The 20,219-nt window shown below is 41.7% G+C and overlaps 1 protein-coding gene across 24 annotated transcripts in view; it reads right to left on the reverse strand.

The window, feature by feature from the left end:
- The window catches only part of APBB2 (amyloid beta precursor protein binding family B member 2), a 398,493-nt gene that overhangs the window by 189,836 nt on the left and 188,438 nt on the right, over positions 1-20,219 (reverse strand). For all 24 annotated transcript variants that reach the window (XM_063705242.1, XM_063705243.1, XM_055384848.2 and 21 more), the window contains one exon: positions 10,338-11,153. In XM_063705242.1, the coding sequence (XP_063561312.1) occupies positions 10,338-11,153 (816 nt within the window). The remainder of the gene's footprint in view (positions 1-10,337; positions 11,154-20,219) is intronic.

Here is a 20,219-nt window from a genome sequence, read left to right on the forward strand (position 1 = left end):
AATGAAGACTTTGAACAAAGGTAACCCCAATCTATCTAGAAGTCCCTTACAGTATATTCCACTCAAAGTCTCACAAGACGTGCAACTATGAGCTTTCCTTCCTGAAAATTTTGAATATACTTCTCGCAAATATTCTTTCACATCTTCTCCATGTTGCATCTATTAAGGAATTATCTGTAAGATGTCTGTACTGGGTTGAACCATATACCCACGAAAATTCATGTCCACCCAGAACCTCAGCATGTATCATCTTATTGGGAACAGTCTTTGTAGATATAATTAATTAAATTGAGGTGAAGTCATACTAGGTTAGAGTAGGTCCCAAATCAAATGACTTGTGTCCCTATAAGAAGGCCATGTGAAAACAGAGGTACAGCTACAAACCAAGGAATGTCACACATTTCTGGGAACCACCAGAAGCTTGGAAGAGGCAAGGAAGGATTCTACCCTAAAGCCTTCAAAGGGAGCGAGACCCTGATGACATTTTGATTTTGGATTTTTCTTTTGAGACAGAGTCTCGCTCTGTTGCTCAGGCTGGAGTGCAGTGGCATGATCCCGGCTCACTGCAGCCTCTGCCTCCTGGGGTCAAGCAATTCTCCTGCCTCAGCCTCCTGAGTAGCTGGAATTACAGGCACCTGCCACCATGTCCAGCTAATTTTTGTATTTTTAGTAGAGACAGGGTTTCACCATGTTGGCCAGGCTGGTCTCGAACTCCTGACCTCAGGTGATCCGCCCACCTTGGCCTCCCAAAATGTTGGGATTACAGGCGTGAGCCACCACGCCCAGCCTGATTTTGGATTTCTAGCCTCCAGAATGATGGGTGAACAAATTTCTATTGTTTATTACTATTTTTTTTTTAATTTTTATTTTCAGTAGACACAGGGTTTCACCATGCTGGCCAGACTGGTCTTGAACTCCTGACCTCAAATGGTCTACCCACCTCGGCCTCCCAAACTGCTGGGATTACAGGTGTGAGCCACTGCGCCCGGCCACAAATTTCTATTGTTTTAAGCCACCAAGTGTGTGATAATCTGTTACACCAGCCGTAAGAAACCAACAAAACATCTTAACATCTCCTCCTCTTCTTTGCTTAGGCTATCCAAGGTTTGGAGTGGGCTTTATCTTTTCTTACTTACTGAGGTATGATGTGCAAAATGGAGCAAAGAACACAAAGACACATTTTGTCAGGCACTCTGCATATGGTGAGGTCTTCACAGAGACAGGAAACTTTATGTGAGCTATGTGACATCACAGACTGGTTTTAATCTATTTCTATGTCTCAAGCACCTAGCACAGCACACAGAGTTGACTTTTAAAAATGACTGGCATGTGGCCGGGCACGATGGTTCACGCCTGTAATCCCAGCACTTTGGGAGGCCAAGGCGGGTGGATCATGAGGTCAGGAGATCAAGACCATCCTGCCTAACATGGTGAAACCCCATCTCCACTAAAAATACAAAAAAATTAGCTGGGCGTGGTGGCAGGTGTCTGTAGTCCTAGCTACTCGGGAGGCTGAGGCAGGAGAATGGCGTGAACCTGGGAGGCGGAGCCTGCAGTGAGCTGAGATCGTGCCACTGCACTCCAGCCTGGGCAACACAGCGAGACTCCATCTCAAAAAAAAAAAAAAAAAAAAAAAGACTGGCATGTGTACATGTAACAAATGAAAGAATGAATGAACTAATGAACATCAACAAAGTCATGATGAACAAATTCACAAATTCTTGAACTATTGTTAACTTATATGACCAATACTGCTCAGTGAAAAATCATGGTAAAGTTACAGATGCATTTCAATTCCCCATGGATGTAGAGCTGTTCAAGTTTGCTATCTGAATATTTCTGTAGCCTCTTTTATTATTTATTAAGGGTTTTGTTTGTTTGTTTGTTTTGACATGGAGTCTCACTCTATTGCCCAGACTGGAATGCAGTGGGGCAACCTCAGCTCACTGCAACCTCAGCCTCCCGGTTCAAGTGATTCTTCTGCCTCAGCCTCCCGAGTAGCTGGGACTACAGGCACGTGCCACCACGCCCAACTAATTTTAATTTTTAGTAGAGACAGGGTTTCACCATGTTGGCGAGGATCGTCTCAATCTCTTGATCTCGTGATCTGCCTGCCTTGGTCTCCCAAAGTGCTGGCATTACAGGTGTGGGCCACCGCGCCTGGCCAACCTAAGGGTTTTTTTTTGTTTGTTTGCTTGTTTTTGTTTTTGGTGAAGAAAACTAATCTGGGCAAATAGCTCATGATGAAATTTGACCAGAAAATTTCTGAAAGTGTCCAGTAGTGTTTTTGTCTCTCTGATCCCACTGAGCCACTCCTTCACAATCTTGGGGGCTGCATGCCCGCCTCCAAGGTATGAGAGCATCACCTGGCACTTCTGAGAAGCCTCACACAGGACTCCTAGAGGCCTACCTCCAGTTGCTTCCTAAGCTGCCACTGTCCACAGGACCCTCTCCCCAGAAGCTAAACAACTTGCCAAACTAAGAACTAAAATCTGTATTTTCAAAATATCCGTGAGGTAAAGAGAGAGAAAACAATCATCAACTTCTTTAGTGGTTAATTTTTGAAAAAGAAAAAGATTCTTTACTTTTCAACAGCTCTGAGGGACAATACTCTCCCCAGATCTCCATCACTGAAAATCTATTCAATCTCCAGCACAGATAACTTCAAGTGCCCTAACATCCACATCCCAACTGACTGACGTTTCTTCCTTTTCATAGCACTCGAGCCTCTCACAGGCCTCCCTTGATTCCACCTTGAATATATCTGCTGTCTTGTGCTCACTAACCATTGTTAGACTCTGGCTGCCACTCATCTCATTGTACTCACCTTTCCGTCCCCTGAAGCACCTCGTATGACACCTTATGATGGAAGGCAACCCAAAACTACTTTATTCACTGGAACATATATTTTTGCATAGAACTTTCCAAAAACACACACTGAACAAACTCTTTTCTTTCTTAAGTTCAGGGGGGTAAAATAAAAAATATTTTTATGCATTCTACCCTTGAAGTGCTAAAATCTTACTTGGAAAACACACTATCTACCCTAGAACACAGTATGCCTAAACTATTTTGGAAACATCTCACATCTGCCTTCTTGAATTCTTCCCGTCGCATCATGGAACTCTCAACTGAGAAGACATAACAGGAAGGCTAGTGAGTCACTCAAGGTCCTTAAAAGATTAAAATTAATTCAGCAGGGCAAACCAGCTGAAGACTGGGCCTAGGGATTTATTTATTTTTTTTTAATTTTTTTATTTTTTTTGAGATGGAGTCTCGCTCTGTTGTCCAGGCTCACTGCAACCTCCACCTCCTGGGTTCAAGCGATTCTTTTGCCTCAGCCTCCCAAGTAAATGGGATTACAGGCAGGTGTCACCACAGCCTGCTAATTGTTTTGTATTTTTAGTAGAAACAGGGGTTTGCCATGTTGGCCAGGGTGGTCTCAAACTCCTGACCTCAGGTGATCCAACCTCCTCAGCCTCCGAAAGTGCTGGGATTACAGGTGTGAGCCACCGCGCCCAGCCATGGGCCTAGTATTTGTAAGAAAAAAGGGGGAAAAATATTTACAGTTAAAATTAACCAAAAGCCATCTGAGCTAAAATGAACAGTTAGAAGAGGTTTCTAAAAGTGTGAAAAATACAGACTTATCCAAAGCTCTAACACTTAAACTAGCTAAAGCCAGAAATAAGAGGTGCTGCCAGTTGTGTTGACATAATTAGGTTTGTGACTCTCGCTCTCATCAACTATGCAAAAGAGTTCCACTTTGCCTCAAGACTGGAAACCAATCAATTTAAGACATCAAAGGATTCAAACTCTAAAGCAACACTGCTATAGTCTAAATGTGTCCCCCATATTTCATGTGTTGTTGGAAACTTAATCCCCAAATTTATGTGTTGATTGGAAGTGGGGCCTATGGGAGGTAACTGCGATTAGATAAGGTCATCAGGGCAGGGCTCCCACAGTAAGACTGGTGTCTTTATGAGAAGAGGAAGAGAGACCTAAGGTGACATGCATTCTCTTTCCCTCTGGCCATGTGATATCCTCGCCATGTTATTCTGCAGCAAACGGCACTCACTAGATGCTGGTGTTATGCTCTTGGACTTCCCAGCCTCCAGAACTGTGACCTAAATATATTTCTGTCCAATATAAATTATCCAGTCTCAGGTATTTCGTTATAGCAACAGAAAACAATCTATGACAACCATGGATCAATCTCAATCCAAGGCAAAGCGTGAAGTCAACTGAAACCAAAATGGCCCTTTTCCTTGGCACTGGCCCTCCCAACATATAGACCTATAGACTCGAATAGAATAAAAGAATGTTTGTGGAAGACTGAATTAGTGGCCCCAATTCTTCATTCTTTCCAGGAGCCTAGAACATAAATAAGAATCACCCTATCTGAGTGTTCTAAACAACTATTTTATACAAATTGTTATTACTTTTTCTATTTCTACAAGCATATTGATGTAGCAAACATCAGAGAGCATGCATTAATGATCGTGAATCTATCCATCCAACCAGCAAATGAGTAACTTTATGGAGCCTTTTACTATGTGCCACATACTGTGTGAAGAAGTTCACATACACACATAATGAAGACCTGGCTGCTGCTTTCTTGGAGCTCTAAGTCTAAATGGAAACTTTTGAGTAATGCCAAAAGCCACTAAGATAAACATGATAGCAGAAACTTAGAAACATTTCTTTGGGAATACAGAGAAAGGACTTTATAAGGACTTTATACAGCTTGGAGGGTCTAGAAAGGTTTCACAGTGGAAGTGGCATTTGATCTAAACCTCAGTTGCTTAGAGGAATGGAAAGATCCCCGAAAATATAATTTTCCACTTTCTGGATTCTCAAGATACTACTATATGCCTCCAGTTGAACCAGATGAAATCTGATATATTTAGCCTCTGTGGTAAAACACTGGAGCTGTGTCGGAAAACCTAGGTTCAAGTCTCAGCATGGCCACCTGAGAGTGAGAAAGTACCACCAACAGGGTTTGGCACATTGTAAACCCACAGAATCTCAGTGTGCCTTCCCCAGTAACTCGGGTTATTCAGCTTCACCTACTGTGAGGCAACAGGATCAATGAAGTTATAAAATATGTAGCCAATGCCAAAACCAGGCATTGATTAAGATATAACATCGAGTGTCTTATTCAACACATAAAGTTCATTTTGGGATATGCAGATGGCTCCCATTTTCATTCAGTGTGTCATTATTTATTTATTAAGCTCACTTGCCATATTCCAGGCACTGAAAATACAAACATGAAGATGAACCAACCCTTGCTCTTAAGGTCCAGAAAGTCTTAACTCAGAGTCCAAAATATAGGTAATTCATAATTAAGAGAAAAGCAAACTTTTATAACACACCACTGTACTGATACTGATGATCTCTAATATAATAATCATGAATATTCACTGAGCTCTTGCTATGCCAGATACTGCTCCTAAAAGCTCTTTGAAGATGCTCTCGCTTAATCTTCACAGCAGGTCTATGCCAAAACACTCTTATCCCCATTTTATAGATGAGAGGCTATGAGAACTGCCTAGATGTAGCAGAGCTGGGATTTGAACTCAGGAAGCTCACTCTAGAGCCTATGCTCTTAATGATAAGTTAATGGATCATGAGGCCCATTGCCACACCATCTAGACTTGGGACTTGGTTTTCTCTGTGTATAATTCTGCTTTTGTACACTTTAGCAATGAATCTGATTTTGAAACAGTTACTACACAAGATCCATCTAGTTTCATACTCTGTGTCTTCAATTTTGTTAAATCCCAAACTAAACATAAAATTACATGTGGGTACCACTGAAACCTGTACCCAGGAAGGTTCAAAATGATGCATCTTTTCAACGTTTTCATAAAGCAAACATGAAACACTAAGTGATTAACAGAGAGACTATATACAGTGTGACCAACAGGTATTTATTTATCTGAGCCATCATGCTTACCTGGGGCCACTGAGGGAACTGTATCTTTGAAAAAAACCCTAACTAGATTCAAAGTTCTCACTTTGCAGTAGCAAGATACAACCTTTCTTTTAGAATCAGGGCCAAGGCACTCTTTAACTTTTCTAAACTCCTATGAAAATAGTCATTTCACAGATGCTTTTCCTTTTTCAAATAGCCTCTTGTTTTCTTAAAGGACAGACTACAGAGGAGGAAAAGGGCAGCCACATATTGTATACATGATTGATTGTACAAAAAGAAGTTACTAAACAGCTGGAGGGGGCGATTCAGTAGTAAAGGAAAATAGAAAGTAGTCAGTCTCTGGGTTAGCCATTGCATTTTATTGTGTAAATAGCATTCTAACTTGGAAAGGATGCCCCTGAGGTAGAAATGAGTCTATTTTTCTAGGCTCCCCAAAGTGCAGTCTACGATCCAAAGATAATTGCATCATGATTTAGTCATAAAACACACACCACTGTGATGACTATGTATTTAACACACAGCAAGTCAACAGACAACTATACACTTTTTATACATGTACTATGGCATGGCATACTAAGATGTCACAAAATATTTGCTCTCGTTTTCTCTTTTCTTTCAACTGTTAGTATTTGTGTTTATTTTATATATATACACATACACATGTATATACTATATAAAACATACATAATAAACACTAACTATCATTACAAGTGAAACATACAATGTTTAATTTAGACTGATCATGATTATTTTAAACACTAACAGTATGTTTCACAGGAAGGATGAAATCCAAAGAAATACAATGCTAAAAAACTGTTTATTTTATTTCATTCACCAATCTACGTATTACCTGAAACCTGAAGTGTGATTAAAGCAAAGTGATTTCATTTCATGGGGGTCCACAGCAGACTCTGAGGCAATTCCAAAAGAGGACTCCCAAAATTATGACTATTAATATTGAGACACTGCAACATGCTGAAGCAGGTGCAGAGATCCCAAGTGAACATTTTGAAGGCTGGCATAGGTTTGGCTTCTAGTATATTTTTTAAAAACACAATCTCATTGCTTTGCAGTCACAGCTAATACATTCTTTCGAGCATATTTGATTTGAAATACCTATCCTCAGCAACTTATCAAGGGCCACCATCATCCTGTCTAAACCAACTTTCAGAGAGAAAACTAAGCATATCTTCTTAACATGTAAAAAAACTCTAATCCAGTTCTCATCACAGGCCAAGCACTGTAAGATGTTCTGTGGAAACCCAACAGCAAGTAATGTCAGGACACTGAGCAAATGAGTGGTAAGTGTCACAGCAGAGGGGCCCCTGAAAGTCTTCCTGGAAAGAGGGAGTTAACATGTACATTTCAAGAGTCCCAGTAGGTAGACTGGAGTGCACAAACTTTGCCCTCTCCACAGGCCCCTACTGACACCAGCACTCAATAAGCCAAGGGGCTATGGACAGAAATACCTAAATACTCATCAGCAGGGAACTTGCTAAATAAATCGTGGAACTTGTATATAGTGGAATAGTATACATAATACTTAAAAAGACTGAGGTAGAAAAATGGACTGATCTACAAAATACGTTCTTACGTGAAAAAAAGCAAAGCATTCATAAAACAATCTAATTGGAGTAACTTTTTCCTGGTTTTAACTATTTATTGTGGCAAATTTTAAACATACAAAATTAGAGACTAGAATAATGAACCCGCACGTACCCATAATGCAGCTTTAACAATCAGCAGCGTATGGGCAATTTTGTTTCTTTTTTTATCCTTCTAATCCCAATTATTTTGGAGAAAATACCATACACAATATTGTTTCCATCAGTATGTGTTATACTGTATTATATATGTTATACTATGACATAGATTAGTATTTTATATTAGTATATATCTCTAAAACATAGGGATTCTAAAAACATCATCACAACATTTGGGTAAATTTTAAAATTGATTATTATTGTTATTTTTTTAATTTTAATTTAATTTAATTTAATTTTTAAATTTTTTTTGAGATGGAGTCTCGCTCTGTTGCCCAGGCTGGAGTGCAGTGGCGCAATCTCGGTTCACTGCAACCTCTGTCTCCCAGGTTCAAGCAATTCTTCTGCCTCAGCCTCCTGAGTAGCTGGGACTACAGGCACACACCACCACACCAAGCTAATTTTTGTACTTTTAGTAGAGACAGGGTTTCACGATATTGGTCAGGCTGGCCTTGAACTCCTGACCTGGTGATCCACTGCGCCTGGCCTAATTTTTATTTTTTGAGATAGAGTCTCGCCTGTCACCCAGGCTAGAGTGCAGTGGCGGGATCTTGGCTCACTGCAATTTCCGCCTCATAGGTTCAAGCAATTCTTGTGCCTCAGCCTCCCAGGTAGCTGGGACTACAGCCACCCGCCACCATGCCTGGCTAATTTTTAATGTTTTAGTAGAGAAGGGGTTTCACCATGTTGCCCAGGCTGGTCTGAAATTCCTGAGCTCAGGCCATCTCTCCACCTTGGCCTTCCAAAGTGCTGGGATTACAAGCGTGAGCCACCATGCCAGTCTTAAAATTTATTATTAATATGCGGATCTATGACTCAAACATTTTCTGAGAGGAAATAAAAACATAAGGTAATGGTCATCACTGGGAAAGGGGGCTGGGGTGAAGGGAAGAGGCAGCTTAATTATTCATTTAAAAATACATTTATGTTTTTTGAAACAGAGTCTCGCTCTATCACCCAGGCTACAGTGCAATGGCATAATCATGGTTAACTGCAGCCTCGAACTCCTGGTGTCAAGTGATCCTCCTGCCTCAGCCTCCTGAGTAGCTGGAACTACAGGCACATGCCACCGTCCACCATGCCCAACTAATTTTTTTGGAGGAGGAGAGATGGGGTCTTACTGGTCTTGAACTTGTGGGCTCAAGTGATCCTCTTGCCTCAGCCTCCCAAAGTGCTGGGATTACAGGCATGAGCCACCGTGCCTGAACAAAACTTTAGGTTAGTTTAAAACTTAACTACAACAGAACCGGCTATACCAGGAAGAGCAGCAGAAAGGGTGCCGTGGCCAGAGGGAGACAGCAAGGTGTCAGTAAACGCCAAACACAGGAGGTAGAGCTTGGCTGAACGATGTGCAAGGAGTCTTTCATGTATTAATAGATTCAAACTCCAGCAGGTGACAATGTCTATCAGCTTCAGGATATGAATTCTCTAAATGGGTAAAAAGGATAGAGAGCTGTGAACTCAGGGACATTACTGAACATAATTATGATTCCAATAACGTGCAGGGCCAGACAGTTATGAGATGAAATGGCCTCATCTCAACCTCCCTACTGCCACATTCCACAGTAGTATGCATCATTGAAAGTACTGGGATTTTTAAAGGGCACTTCAAAAACGCTACTTTTTTTTCTTCTTAAACAAGTTAATGTCTTTAACTCCTCTTTTCCTTATCTTTAGTCCTTGTAATTTATCTACCTTATCGATTGTAAAAATGTGATTTCCTTCCCTGGTGGTTCTATCTATTTTCTTTGTCATATCTACATTAACACAGCCCTGGGACCCACTAGGGGAACTGCTGGACTACTTTTAAAAAATTAGCCTTTCTGAGTGCTTGTTTACGCTGAATTCAGATACAATAAGGTTCTCCACATTTTTCAATCTTACAATCAGTATAGTGGGAGCTATAAGAAAATGATATTTAAAGTAGCTGACTTTTAGGATCTTGTTCATTTCTGTCACCATTTTAACACCTCCGACAAATCCAAAATATTACAAATATAGACAAAAGTCCAGAAAGACTGGTCTCAATTAGACTAGTTAAAAGTCTAAACTTCTGAATATATTTTTCAAGAAATACGATTTTCCCACTTTTAAATATTACTTAAGGCTAATAAAACACTCCTCAGTAAATGTCAAAAAGAGAAATGCCTTTAATGAACAGATGGCTAATGTTTTAATTTTTTATGAGCTTCACCATAAGTAAGTTATTTTGAGGACTTTAAAATAGTTCTCTTAATTGGGTTATATCCTTCCCCCCACAACTTTGTTTCTTTTATTATTTTGCTTACCAAAACCCAGTATTTCTAGATAGCATATAGAAATGGTCTACCTATGCACTGGAAGTGTAATTTCTAAATATATGATATTTTACTGTACTTAACACCAAGGATCTGTTTATTTTACAAAAATGCTTCCCAGAACAAACAACTTTATGCACGATCCAAAATGAAACTAACCTAAAATATGGTTGAGGAATGCAGTAATATTTTGCAAATAAATTGCCCAATTTTACCGCAAGAGGCTCACGTTCCTCTCTGCATAATGGACATTTTTGGTCAGTCTAGAGATTTACTCCACCAATAGTTGACAAGATCAAAAAAAAGTGCCAGCTGAGGCTACGCCTTCCCCAGGGGTACCTGTTTCATCCGGGGAGCTGGGTGAGGCACTGTCTTGGGACAACGTTGTCCAGCTGGACTCCTCATCGCTCGGTGCCAGGTTCTGGATCCGGTGCAGTGCACAGTCGGTTTTGGCCCCTGTTTTCGGATGATCCTTCTTGGTCTCTGGGCTGGATGACACTGTGGCTACTTGGCCGTCTTCAGGGCTGGACTGGGGTCTGTTTGGTTTCTGCAGCAGCAAATCGCCATTCCCAATGATGGTGGAGGCCTGGCCCTGGACTGGCTGGGATTTATCTTCCGCAGTCCCATGGTGATTGCCTCGGTTCTGCTCTAGTTCTCTGGCTGAGGTTTCCAGATCTGCATAGTAATTTAGGAAGCTCTTAGTTCTCCTGGGCTGGGAGGGTAAAATCTCACAGCTCGAGGAATCCTGTGGGTGGGGCTCTTTACCCTCTAACTTCTCAGAAGTTATGTTGATGACTGCAGTGGGGCTCAGGTTTTTGTTGGGGTCCTGCTGCCCTTGCTCTGCAGCCTTACGGAGCTGGTTCTCCCCATTTTTCACCAGCTTGATGTTGGCAGAGCCATTTCCCAGCAGGGGCTGTGCAGCTGGATCCGAGAGGCCCATGGCCGCCTGGATGTTAGTTAGTGCATATTTTTTCCTGCATTTGGGAGGTGTGCTGTTCTTGGTTTCTGTGTGTTTTATTTCAGCGTTCAACAGTTCATTGTGGGAGGATCGGAGGTTAAGGGTGTTTGGTGGTGTGGCTGGGCTGTTCCGATTTGTGACGTCTGTAGTTCCGCTGCTGGCCATAAACACTGCCAAGGTGTCAACACCTGAGTCAGCTGGAAAAAAAAAAAGTCATTAGACACCTGCCATGATTAAACTACTTAGTATACAGTGTGAGTAAATATTTTTATATAGAAAACTAAAAGAAGAAATGCTTCTACTGCACATACATTCTCATAGAATGGACCCATTTTCCTCTTTATTTCACCATTTGTTCCTATATTAAACAAGAGCAAATAAAGGGCTTAACGTGGATAACCAAAAGCCAATTTATAGAAAAGCTAAGAAGTCTGAGGACCTAAATTTTACTTAAAATAAAAAAGCATTTCTCTTTGAATTCACATAAAAGCATTTTCTTCTGGTGGCTGGTCTTCATTTTTTACAAGCTTGAAAAATCATCCCCTTTCCAAATATTCCCACTACATTTTTATTCTTTGGTTCCTTCAGGCAACAACAAAAAATTGCTCAAGATTCCTCTGGGGCTTCAGCTTTCTTAATTAACCTGAAAGGTCATTGTTCAATGATGCTCCATACATCCAAGGTAATTTTTCTCAACCACGTTTAGAAACTGTGTTCTGAATGCCTGGAAAACTAACCCTCCATTAGAGTTTGCTAATGTCTTGGTGAACATTTTTGACCTGGGCTTACTGTTTGTACTAAACTGAAATTTTGAAGAAATGGCTTAATTTCTGAAGAACACGTACACACGCACACAAACCTATTACTGTAGCATTGAGCCCTTGGCTACAGACAACATGTTAGAGCTCCCAGAGGAGTCTGAATATATTCCACTGAATTAAAATACAGACTCAGCTGTTTGCAGTCATCACGTGCCTCTGCAGAACTCCTAGGAAACTATCTGGCAACTGCATTTATCTCAAATATTGTTTGCACCGTTAGTGATTTATTCTATATGTCTCTCGCTGGGAAGAAAGAAAGGTTTCTTAGACTAGAAGGGAATAAAATTCATCAGCAAGAATTCCTAAGGTTTCAGATTTCTCAGTCTATGAGGAGTGACTTCTTTCTTATCTGATCCTTTTGCCCTCCACAGAGACTTTGGTGATCTCTACCTCAGCAGCAGATGAACCAAAGCACAGCTCCTGAAATTCCTGAAATTATATTCTGACAATTCCCTCTTCCTCCCCCAGGCAAAACAGGGATCTTTGCAGGAGAGAAGGGCAAGAATTTCCTTGTTTGGGAGCTTAGAGGTATCTCTCCATCACCAAATACTTAGGTTGGGCAATTTTAGAAAAAAGTTACTCATTCTAGAGTCCCTATGCTTCCAGGAAGCAAGGCAACATCAATCCTCCACTCTAGGCCATGGCCATTTTTATAACAGAATGACCATGTGGCCCATAAGAGAGTCAAGGGCTGTAACCCCAAGGGTTAGGATCTTGGGCCCCATTCTTTAAAGTTATTATTTATCGGGATTCCTTCTCACCTAGCACCTCACCTTAGCTCTTAGGCCTCATTTTACAGAAACAGAGAATGTAGTGTGGTTTTTCCTTTTTCAAAATTTCCTTTTCCTCCACCCAGTCCAATGGAAGGTTTCTGCCTTTTAAACAATACTCTTGACAATTAAATTAAAAAAAATTTTTTTTATTACCATTTGGCTACAACTATTATACCATTTTATGGGAAACATGTTTCAATTTATAATTTAATTTCACTCAAGAGTGGCATTTCATATGAGAAGGGCCTACCTGAAACCTACATGAAGTTTTCCCTGAGACACATATCCAGAGCATAGATACATGAGAGAAAGTTATTTTTAGACTCTTGGGTATTTAGAGTGAGATTATGAGAAAGTGCAAATCTGCTGTTCCTAAAAGGCATGGCAAAACATTTATATTAGGCTGCTTTATGATGCTAGGTACTATTATACATTCTAGCAATGTTATTAGGGAGATATTTTTATTTACTTTGTTTATAATCATACATATTTTCAGAAAGAATACCATCAGAATTTCTAGGTGATTTTTAATATATAAATAACTTTTATATCCTCAATATGACAGATTAAGACTTCTAGCCACAGCCGGGTGCGGTGGCTCACGCCTGTAATCCCAGCACTTTGGGAGGCTGAGGCGGGCAGATCACCTGAGGTCGGGAGTTTGAGACCAGCCTGACCAACATGGAGAAACCCTGTCTCTACTAAAAATACAAAATTAGTCAGGCATGGTGGCGCATGCCGGTACTCAGGAGGCTGAGGCAGGAGAATCACTTGAACTCGGGAGGTAGAGGTTGCAGTGAGACGAGATCGCACCATTGCACTCCAGCCTGGGCAACAAGAGCAAAACTCTGTCTCAAAAAACAAAAAAGAAAAAAAAAGACTTCTAGCCACATTTTCAGTCTTTGGGATCCCATTACCCTCTCGGGGGCCATGTAACTCTTCTGCTTGCTAGAAGTAATGGAGGGCAGGCAGGAGGGGGAAGAGGCTGAATAGAAAAGGACCATCCAATACAAACTGGATGAAAAAATGCAGCTCTGTATATGCCATATTTATTGGTTTATTTACGTACTTATTACTTTTGAGACAGGGTTGGTTATTTATTTATCATTACTTTTGAGACAGGGTCTTGCTCTGTCACCCAGGCTGGAGTACAAGTGGCAGGAACATGCCTCACTGCAGCCTCAACCTCCTAGGCTCAAGCGATCTTCCTACCTCAGCCTCCTAAGTAGCTGAGACCACAGGAGTATACACCACACCTGGCTAATTTTTTGACTTTTTGTAGAGGCAGGGGTCTCACTTTGTTGCCCAGGTTGGTCTCAAATTCCTGGGTTCAAGTAATCCTCCTACCTCAGCCTCCCAAAGTACTGGGATTACAGGCGTGAACCACCAGGCCCAGCCTGTATACGTTGTTTTTATATATCGAAGCCTGAACACAGTTTGAGTAATATCTTAGACATTAAATAATGGTATCATGTGGAGGCAAAAGAAGAAGTTCAATTCTAGAGCTAAGGCAGCCAAGCTAATCCCATGAACTATAGAGCTCCTCTAGGAGTTACATATCAGCTAGGAAGTCCTTGGGCTCAAAAGGGTCACGAAGTAGCTAGAGGTTAGCAAAATCCTAGAAAGATCAAGGCTACAAGAAAGCAGCCCCAAGGGAGAGGAAATGCTGTAAGGGTTAAAAGCACAGATCTCAGGGTCAAAGAGAGAAAGGCTCAAGACCTATCCGACCTACTTCCCGGTTAAAAATGGGGATAATAATAGTACCTGGTTTACATGACTACTAAGTAAACTTGCCTACAGGGAGTTTATAACAATAAATGTGAGCTCCACTCACCACTTTGTACGAGTTTATAACAATAAATGTGAGCTCCACTCACTACTTTGTACGCAAGTAACATAGCGCGGGGCTGCCTACCAGGGCCCCCAGATTACCCCCCACTCTAATTGGTCTGAGTGATTGAAATGGTCTTGTTGCAGAGACACACAGAGAGGAAAGAGACTAAGAAGGAACAAAGAAGTTGGGTCTATATGAGGATTTAATTAGGAAAAAACTATACATTCCTCGGGTTTAAGAGGATAGAGGTTTGTGTTTGTCTTTAAATAAAAGAAAATCTTACAATGTTTCTTTAAACCTTCTAATATTTAACTGTTTTCTTTGGAATCAAAAGGCCTAAGAAATAAGACCAAAGTCTAACACAACCAACAAGTTACTTAAACTCCCATTTCTTTGCTGTAAAATGAAATTATAATAGTATCTACACCTCATTGAGTTTTGCTGGGGACTAAAACATGACTGTCAAACCTTTGACATAATGGCTGGCATACTGTAAGAGCTCAATACATGTTAGGGATTATTATAATCTCATAGCTCCCTCCTTCCTTGCACACTTTTATTTCTGACCACCATACCTCAAGCCACCACTGACTGAGCACTTTCTTCTTGCTGGGTACTGTGCTAGTAACTGGAAAACCAAGGAACATCAAGTTCCTACCTGCTATGTGCTTTCAGACTTGCAGAAGAAAAACACACAATAAAGTCACAGAAATCACAGAGGGTGACGGGTGGGCAGATGCAGAGGAATAAGTGGACTACTCACCTAGGGTTGGAGAGGATCTTCAGGGAAGGGAGGATTATCATCAAGGGAGCCTGAACAAATCAAGACATGAAAGGAGAGGCGGTATGATGGAGAAGAGCAAAGGCAGGGGTTCTTCTGAAGCATGCTCTAACACTTTGGACTTGACCCTGAGGCAACAGCAGGAGGAATGAATGGAAGGTTGATGTGTACATTCTGAGTGTGTGTGTGTTATATCTGTGTATATGTTGAGCCTTTTTCCTCTAGTATATTCTCCGAGAAGGCGATGACTATGATGAAAAGACATTAAAGAAGTAATGTAAACCAGGCAATTAAAACATCAGTGGTGATCAGAGAAACAGTGGAAAGAGGTACACAGACAGTGTCTTCTGAACCAACAAAGAGGTAAGCTGGCCCCATTTTTAGGCTCATTCTCTGGCCTTAGAGTGGACTCTGCCATTTACCAAAGGGAAGCAGGACCAGTTGGGAGGTTCTTTGCAACAGTCCAGTCAAGAAAGTGGGAGAGGACAAGGTAGTCACAAGAGACTTAGGTATGGGGGTGAAAGTCTTACTCTCCCACTACTGCAGTTCCAGCTCTGGTCAATCATCCCTTGACCAGGGCAGAAAGATAAGGTTCCCATTAGCCACTTGGATTCAGAAGTGAGGATTGAAGAGTCTGGTGAATTGAGTAATTAGAAAGACACTGGTGACTTCTATCATATCAGCTTCAGGAGAATGGCAGAGGTGGGCAGAGAGTGAACTTTATTCAAGTTGGGGGAGACAGGACAGTAGCTGGAGGATGACCCAGGTTTACGGGAGGGCCTTTTTACTTTTTAAAGATGAGATTCTTAGTTATTTATTGTTTAAAGGCTGTAAAAGCAGAAGCCAATAAAGAGAGGAAAAGTGGAAACACGAAAGAGTAACAGAACAGTAAGGTAGAATCCACGTGATGAGAGAAGAGAAGGGACAAGACCGGACTGGAAACAACACTGCCCAAGATAAGGGCACCTTCACACTAGGAGGGAAGAGAGGCGGTTAAGGACAAGGACAGACACGTGTGTCACTACAGTGACACAAAACCGAGCAAAAGCGAAACTGACAGCCTTAATTTTCTCTATGAAGAGCAAGTTTTCCCAGAGAGGAAACAGTCTAGAGGTATGGTGTAGAAGGAAACTTAAAAAGGGAGACAACGTTCAGAAATAGTCACAGAGGGGAAGGTGATGAAGGCGTCGGGCGTGTTGAGATGAACAGATGAGGGTGCACCCTGGGATCTGGCCTGGAGAAAGCAGGAAATGAGGGGACTGCACAGTAGAAACGGTAAAGAAGTGGGAGAAAAGGAAAAGGCCAGGGGTCAGAGGTCCCAGGAAGGTAGAGGTATTGCATGCAGTGCAAAAACCCAAGGAGGTGGCAGTCTTCCACTGCCGAAGCCATCAAAAAGGGGAAGGAGAGGGAACAGCAGCATAAGCAGCTGGCAGAGGCAGCAGAAAGGAAAGAGACAAGGAGACAGAAAGTCAGAGAGAGAGGAAGAGACAGAGAGACAAAGAGAAGGAGAGAGAGAGGAAGAGACAGACAAGGAGTCGAAGAGAGAGGGGGGAAAGACAGAGAGAGACAGAGAGAGGAAGAGACAGAGAGGCAGAAAGTCAAAGAGAGAAGGAAAGAGAGGAAGAGACAAAGGAGTCAGAGAGAAAGAGACAGAAGCAGTAAAGAAAAAACAGTCTACCCTATTCCATTAAAAGCCAGGGTAAATTTAAAACCTATAATTGATAATTGAAGGTCTTCTCTGTAACCCTGTAACACTCCAATACCACCTTGTTGCCAGTGTAAACAAGGGCGTAGCCGGAAAGCACTGAGGCCACTGACAACCCGTAGCCTTCCTATCAAAAATCCTTAACCCCCGCAGGTTTCCTAACAGGGGATCTAAATCTTAACTAATTACCATACAAAGGTCCAACTAGATCTAGGAGGAACTCCTTCAGGACAGGACAATAGATGGTTCCTCCCAGGTGATTAAGGAAAAAAGACACAATGGGTATTCAGTAAGTGATAAGGGAACTCCTGTAGAAGCAGTTAGGAAAATTGCCTAATAATTGGTCTGCTCAAACGTGCCAGCTGTTTGCACTCAGCCAAACCTTAAAGTACTTACAGAATCAGGAAGGAACCATCTATACCAATTCTAAGTTAATATGGACTGAAGGAGATCTTATTAACAGCAAAGAACCCAGGGCGTTCAGTCCATATTAACTTATAAGGTAATCCCAAACTTATTAGGTTATAAGGTAATCCCAAACTTATAAGGTTTTCAACAAAAGTAAAGTTTGCTAAAAGTTAACAGTGTAACATGTATTATCCTACTACCACACACTCTCAAAGGATTTCTCAGACAGTGTGCAAGAAATAATGAAACCTATCCTTACTCTACAATCCCAAATAGACTCTTTGGCAGCAGTGACACTCCAAAACCTCTGAGGCATAGACCTCCTCACTGCTGAGAAAGGAGGACTGCTGCACCTTCTTAGGGGAAGAGTGTTGTTTTTACACTAACAGGTCAGGGATAGTAAGAGATGCTGCCCAGCGTTTACAGGAAAAGGCTTCTGAAATCAGACAACGCCTTTCAAACTCTTATACCAACCTCTGGAGTTAAGCAACATGGCTTCTCCCCTTTCTAAGTCCCATGACAGCCATCTTGCTATTACTTGCCTTCGGGCCCTGTATTTTTAATCTCCTTGTCAAATTTGTTTCCTCTGGGATTGAGGCCGTCAAGCTACAGATGGTCTTACAAATGGAACCCCAAATGAGCTCAACTAACAACTTCTACCGAGGACCCCTGAACCGACCCGCTGGCCCTTTCACTGGCCTAAAGAGTTCCCCTCTGGAGGACACTACAACTGCAGGGCCCGTTCTTCGCCCCTATCCAGCAGGAAGTGGCTAGAGCAGTCATCATCCAATTCCCAACAGCAGGTGGGGTGTCCTGTTTAGAGGGGGGATTGAGAGGTGAAGCCAGCTGGACTTCCTGGGTCGAGTGGGGACTTGGAGAACTTTTCTGTCTAGCTAGAGGAGTGTAAATGCACCAATCAGCACTCTGTAAAAATGCACCAATCAGCGCTCTGTGTCTAGCTAAAGGATTGTAAATGCACCAATCAGCACTCTGTAAAAACGCACCAATCAGCCCTCTGTGTCTAGCTAAAGGTTTGTAAACGCACCAATCAGCACTCTGTAAAATGGTCCATTCAGTGCTCTGTAAAATGGACCAATCAGCAGGACGTGGGTGGGGCCAAATAAGGGAATAAAAGCTGGCCACCTGAGCTAGCAGTGGCAACTCGCTTGGGTCCCCTTCCACACTGTGGAAGCTTTGTTCTTTCACTCTTCACAATAAATCTTCCTGCTGCTCATTCTTTAGGTCCACACCACCTTTATGAGCTATAACACTCACTGTGAGGGTCTGTGGCTTCATTCCTGAAGTCAGCAAAACCACGAACCCACTGGCAGGAACAAACAACTCCAGATGCGCCACCTTAACACTCACTGCAAAGGTCTGTGGCTTCACTCCTGAAGTCAGCGAGACCATGAACCCACTGGAAGAGAGAAACTCTGGACACATCTGAACATCTAAAGGAACAAACTCCAGACACACCATCTTTAAGAGCTGTGAGACTCACGGCAAGGGTCCATGGCTTCATTCTTGAAGTCAGCAAGACCAAGAACCCACCAGAAGGAATAAATTCCAGACACAGAGGAACAGATGTGAAGGGAATGAGGAACTGTTCTCAACCCTGGCCGCATGTAAAAACCACCTGGGGGGCTTTTAAAACAGTATAGATGCCTAGGCCCCACCCACAAAAATACTTCTAAGATTCTGATTCAGTTCCTCTGGGACTGGGCCCAGTCAGGGCATTAAAATGTTCTTGCGGTGATTCTAATCTGTGGCCAATTTGGAGAACCACTGGAAGAGGAAGTGTGAGATCTGGGAAGAATAAAATGATGTACATGGAGTTAATTATTTCAGAGGCACATGGAATGCTCTGATCGCATACATCATCTTCCTTGTCCTTCCACACACTCTCAGTGTGTGAAAGGACCCTTCCCTCCCTCCAGCAAATTCCTACTCCACTTTGAAGATTCAGAAAAGATGTCACCTCTTTATGAAGCCTTCTCTTGTCCCTCTGGAGTCTACTTCTCACAATTCTCACACCTTCATAAATGCATTTCTATTACAGCATCACTCATGCTGTTTTACTTTTACTATTAACCTGTTTGAGTTTCCCACTAGACTGTGACCTCCACCAACCAGCACAGAGGCCTAGCACAGACTAGGCAGTCATAAATGTTTGGAGAATAAATCCTCAAGTAAAACGGGAAAGGCAAGTGTTTCATTAACATCTCAAAAAATGTTGACATAAAATGTCTAGGCAGAATTTCTGAGAGTTTCTTATTAAACACTGAAAGGAAACCACTGTTATTAATAGTTAAGTCAACAGGAAATTCATCTTTCCTTTCCTTGAAAAAAAGGAAAGGATATCCTTGGTATCAGAGAAAGGGCGATCAATGATCAGTTAGTTATCTCAGCTGTTACCACATGTAGCATCTGAGCAAGAGTTAAAATAAAATCCTTTAATATAATGTATAGACCAATTTATCTTGCTCCTCAGTCTCAGCTCAAATAAATTCTTACTCAACTCTACCGTGACTCCCGAAAGAACAAGGAATATTTAGAGTCAAAAGCATATGTTTTGTAACTTAGAGCAGAATGGGGTACTTCCCTGTCAAACATGACTGTTCATCAGTTGCAATCCTATCAGCTCAAAGCTCATTTTTTGATCTGAAAAGCATCAGGCATATTGTTAAATATGGGGGCATGAGTTAGCAGTTCTTGCATACTTCCTCAGTAGATAAGAAGTTGCAGACTTCTATGATTAGATCCTATGTCTATGTCTTCTTCTAAATTGCCAACGCCTTGAGGAAAGTGACTATCCCATTCATTTTTTTTAAATAACAGCTTCATTGAGATATAATTTATATACTATAATCTAGAAAATCCCACAGACTCAGCCCAAAAGCTCTTTCAGCTGATAAACAACTTAAGCAAAGTTTCAGGATAC

This window comes from Gorilla gorilla, chromosome 3 (assembly GCF_029281585.2).
Source record: "Gorilla gorilla gorilla isolate KB3781 chromosome 3, NHGRI_mGorGor1-v2.1_pri, whole genome shotgun sequence".
Classification (NCBI taxonomy): domain Eukaryota; kingdom Metazoa; phylum Chordata; class Mammalia; order Primates; family Hominidae; genus Gorilla; species Gorilla gorilla.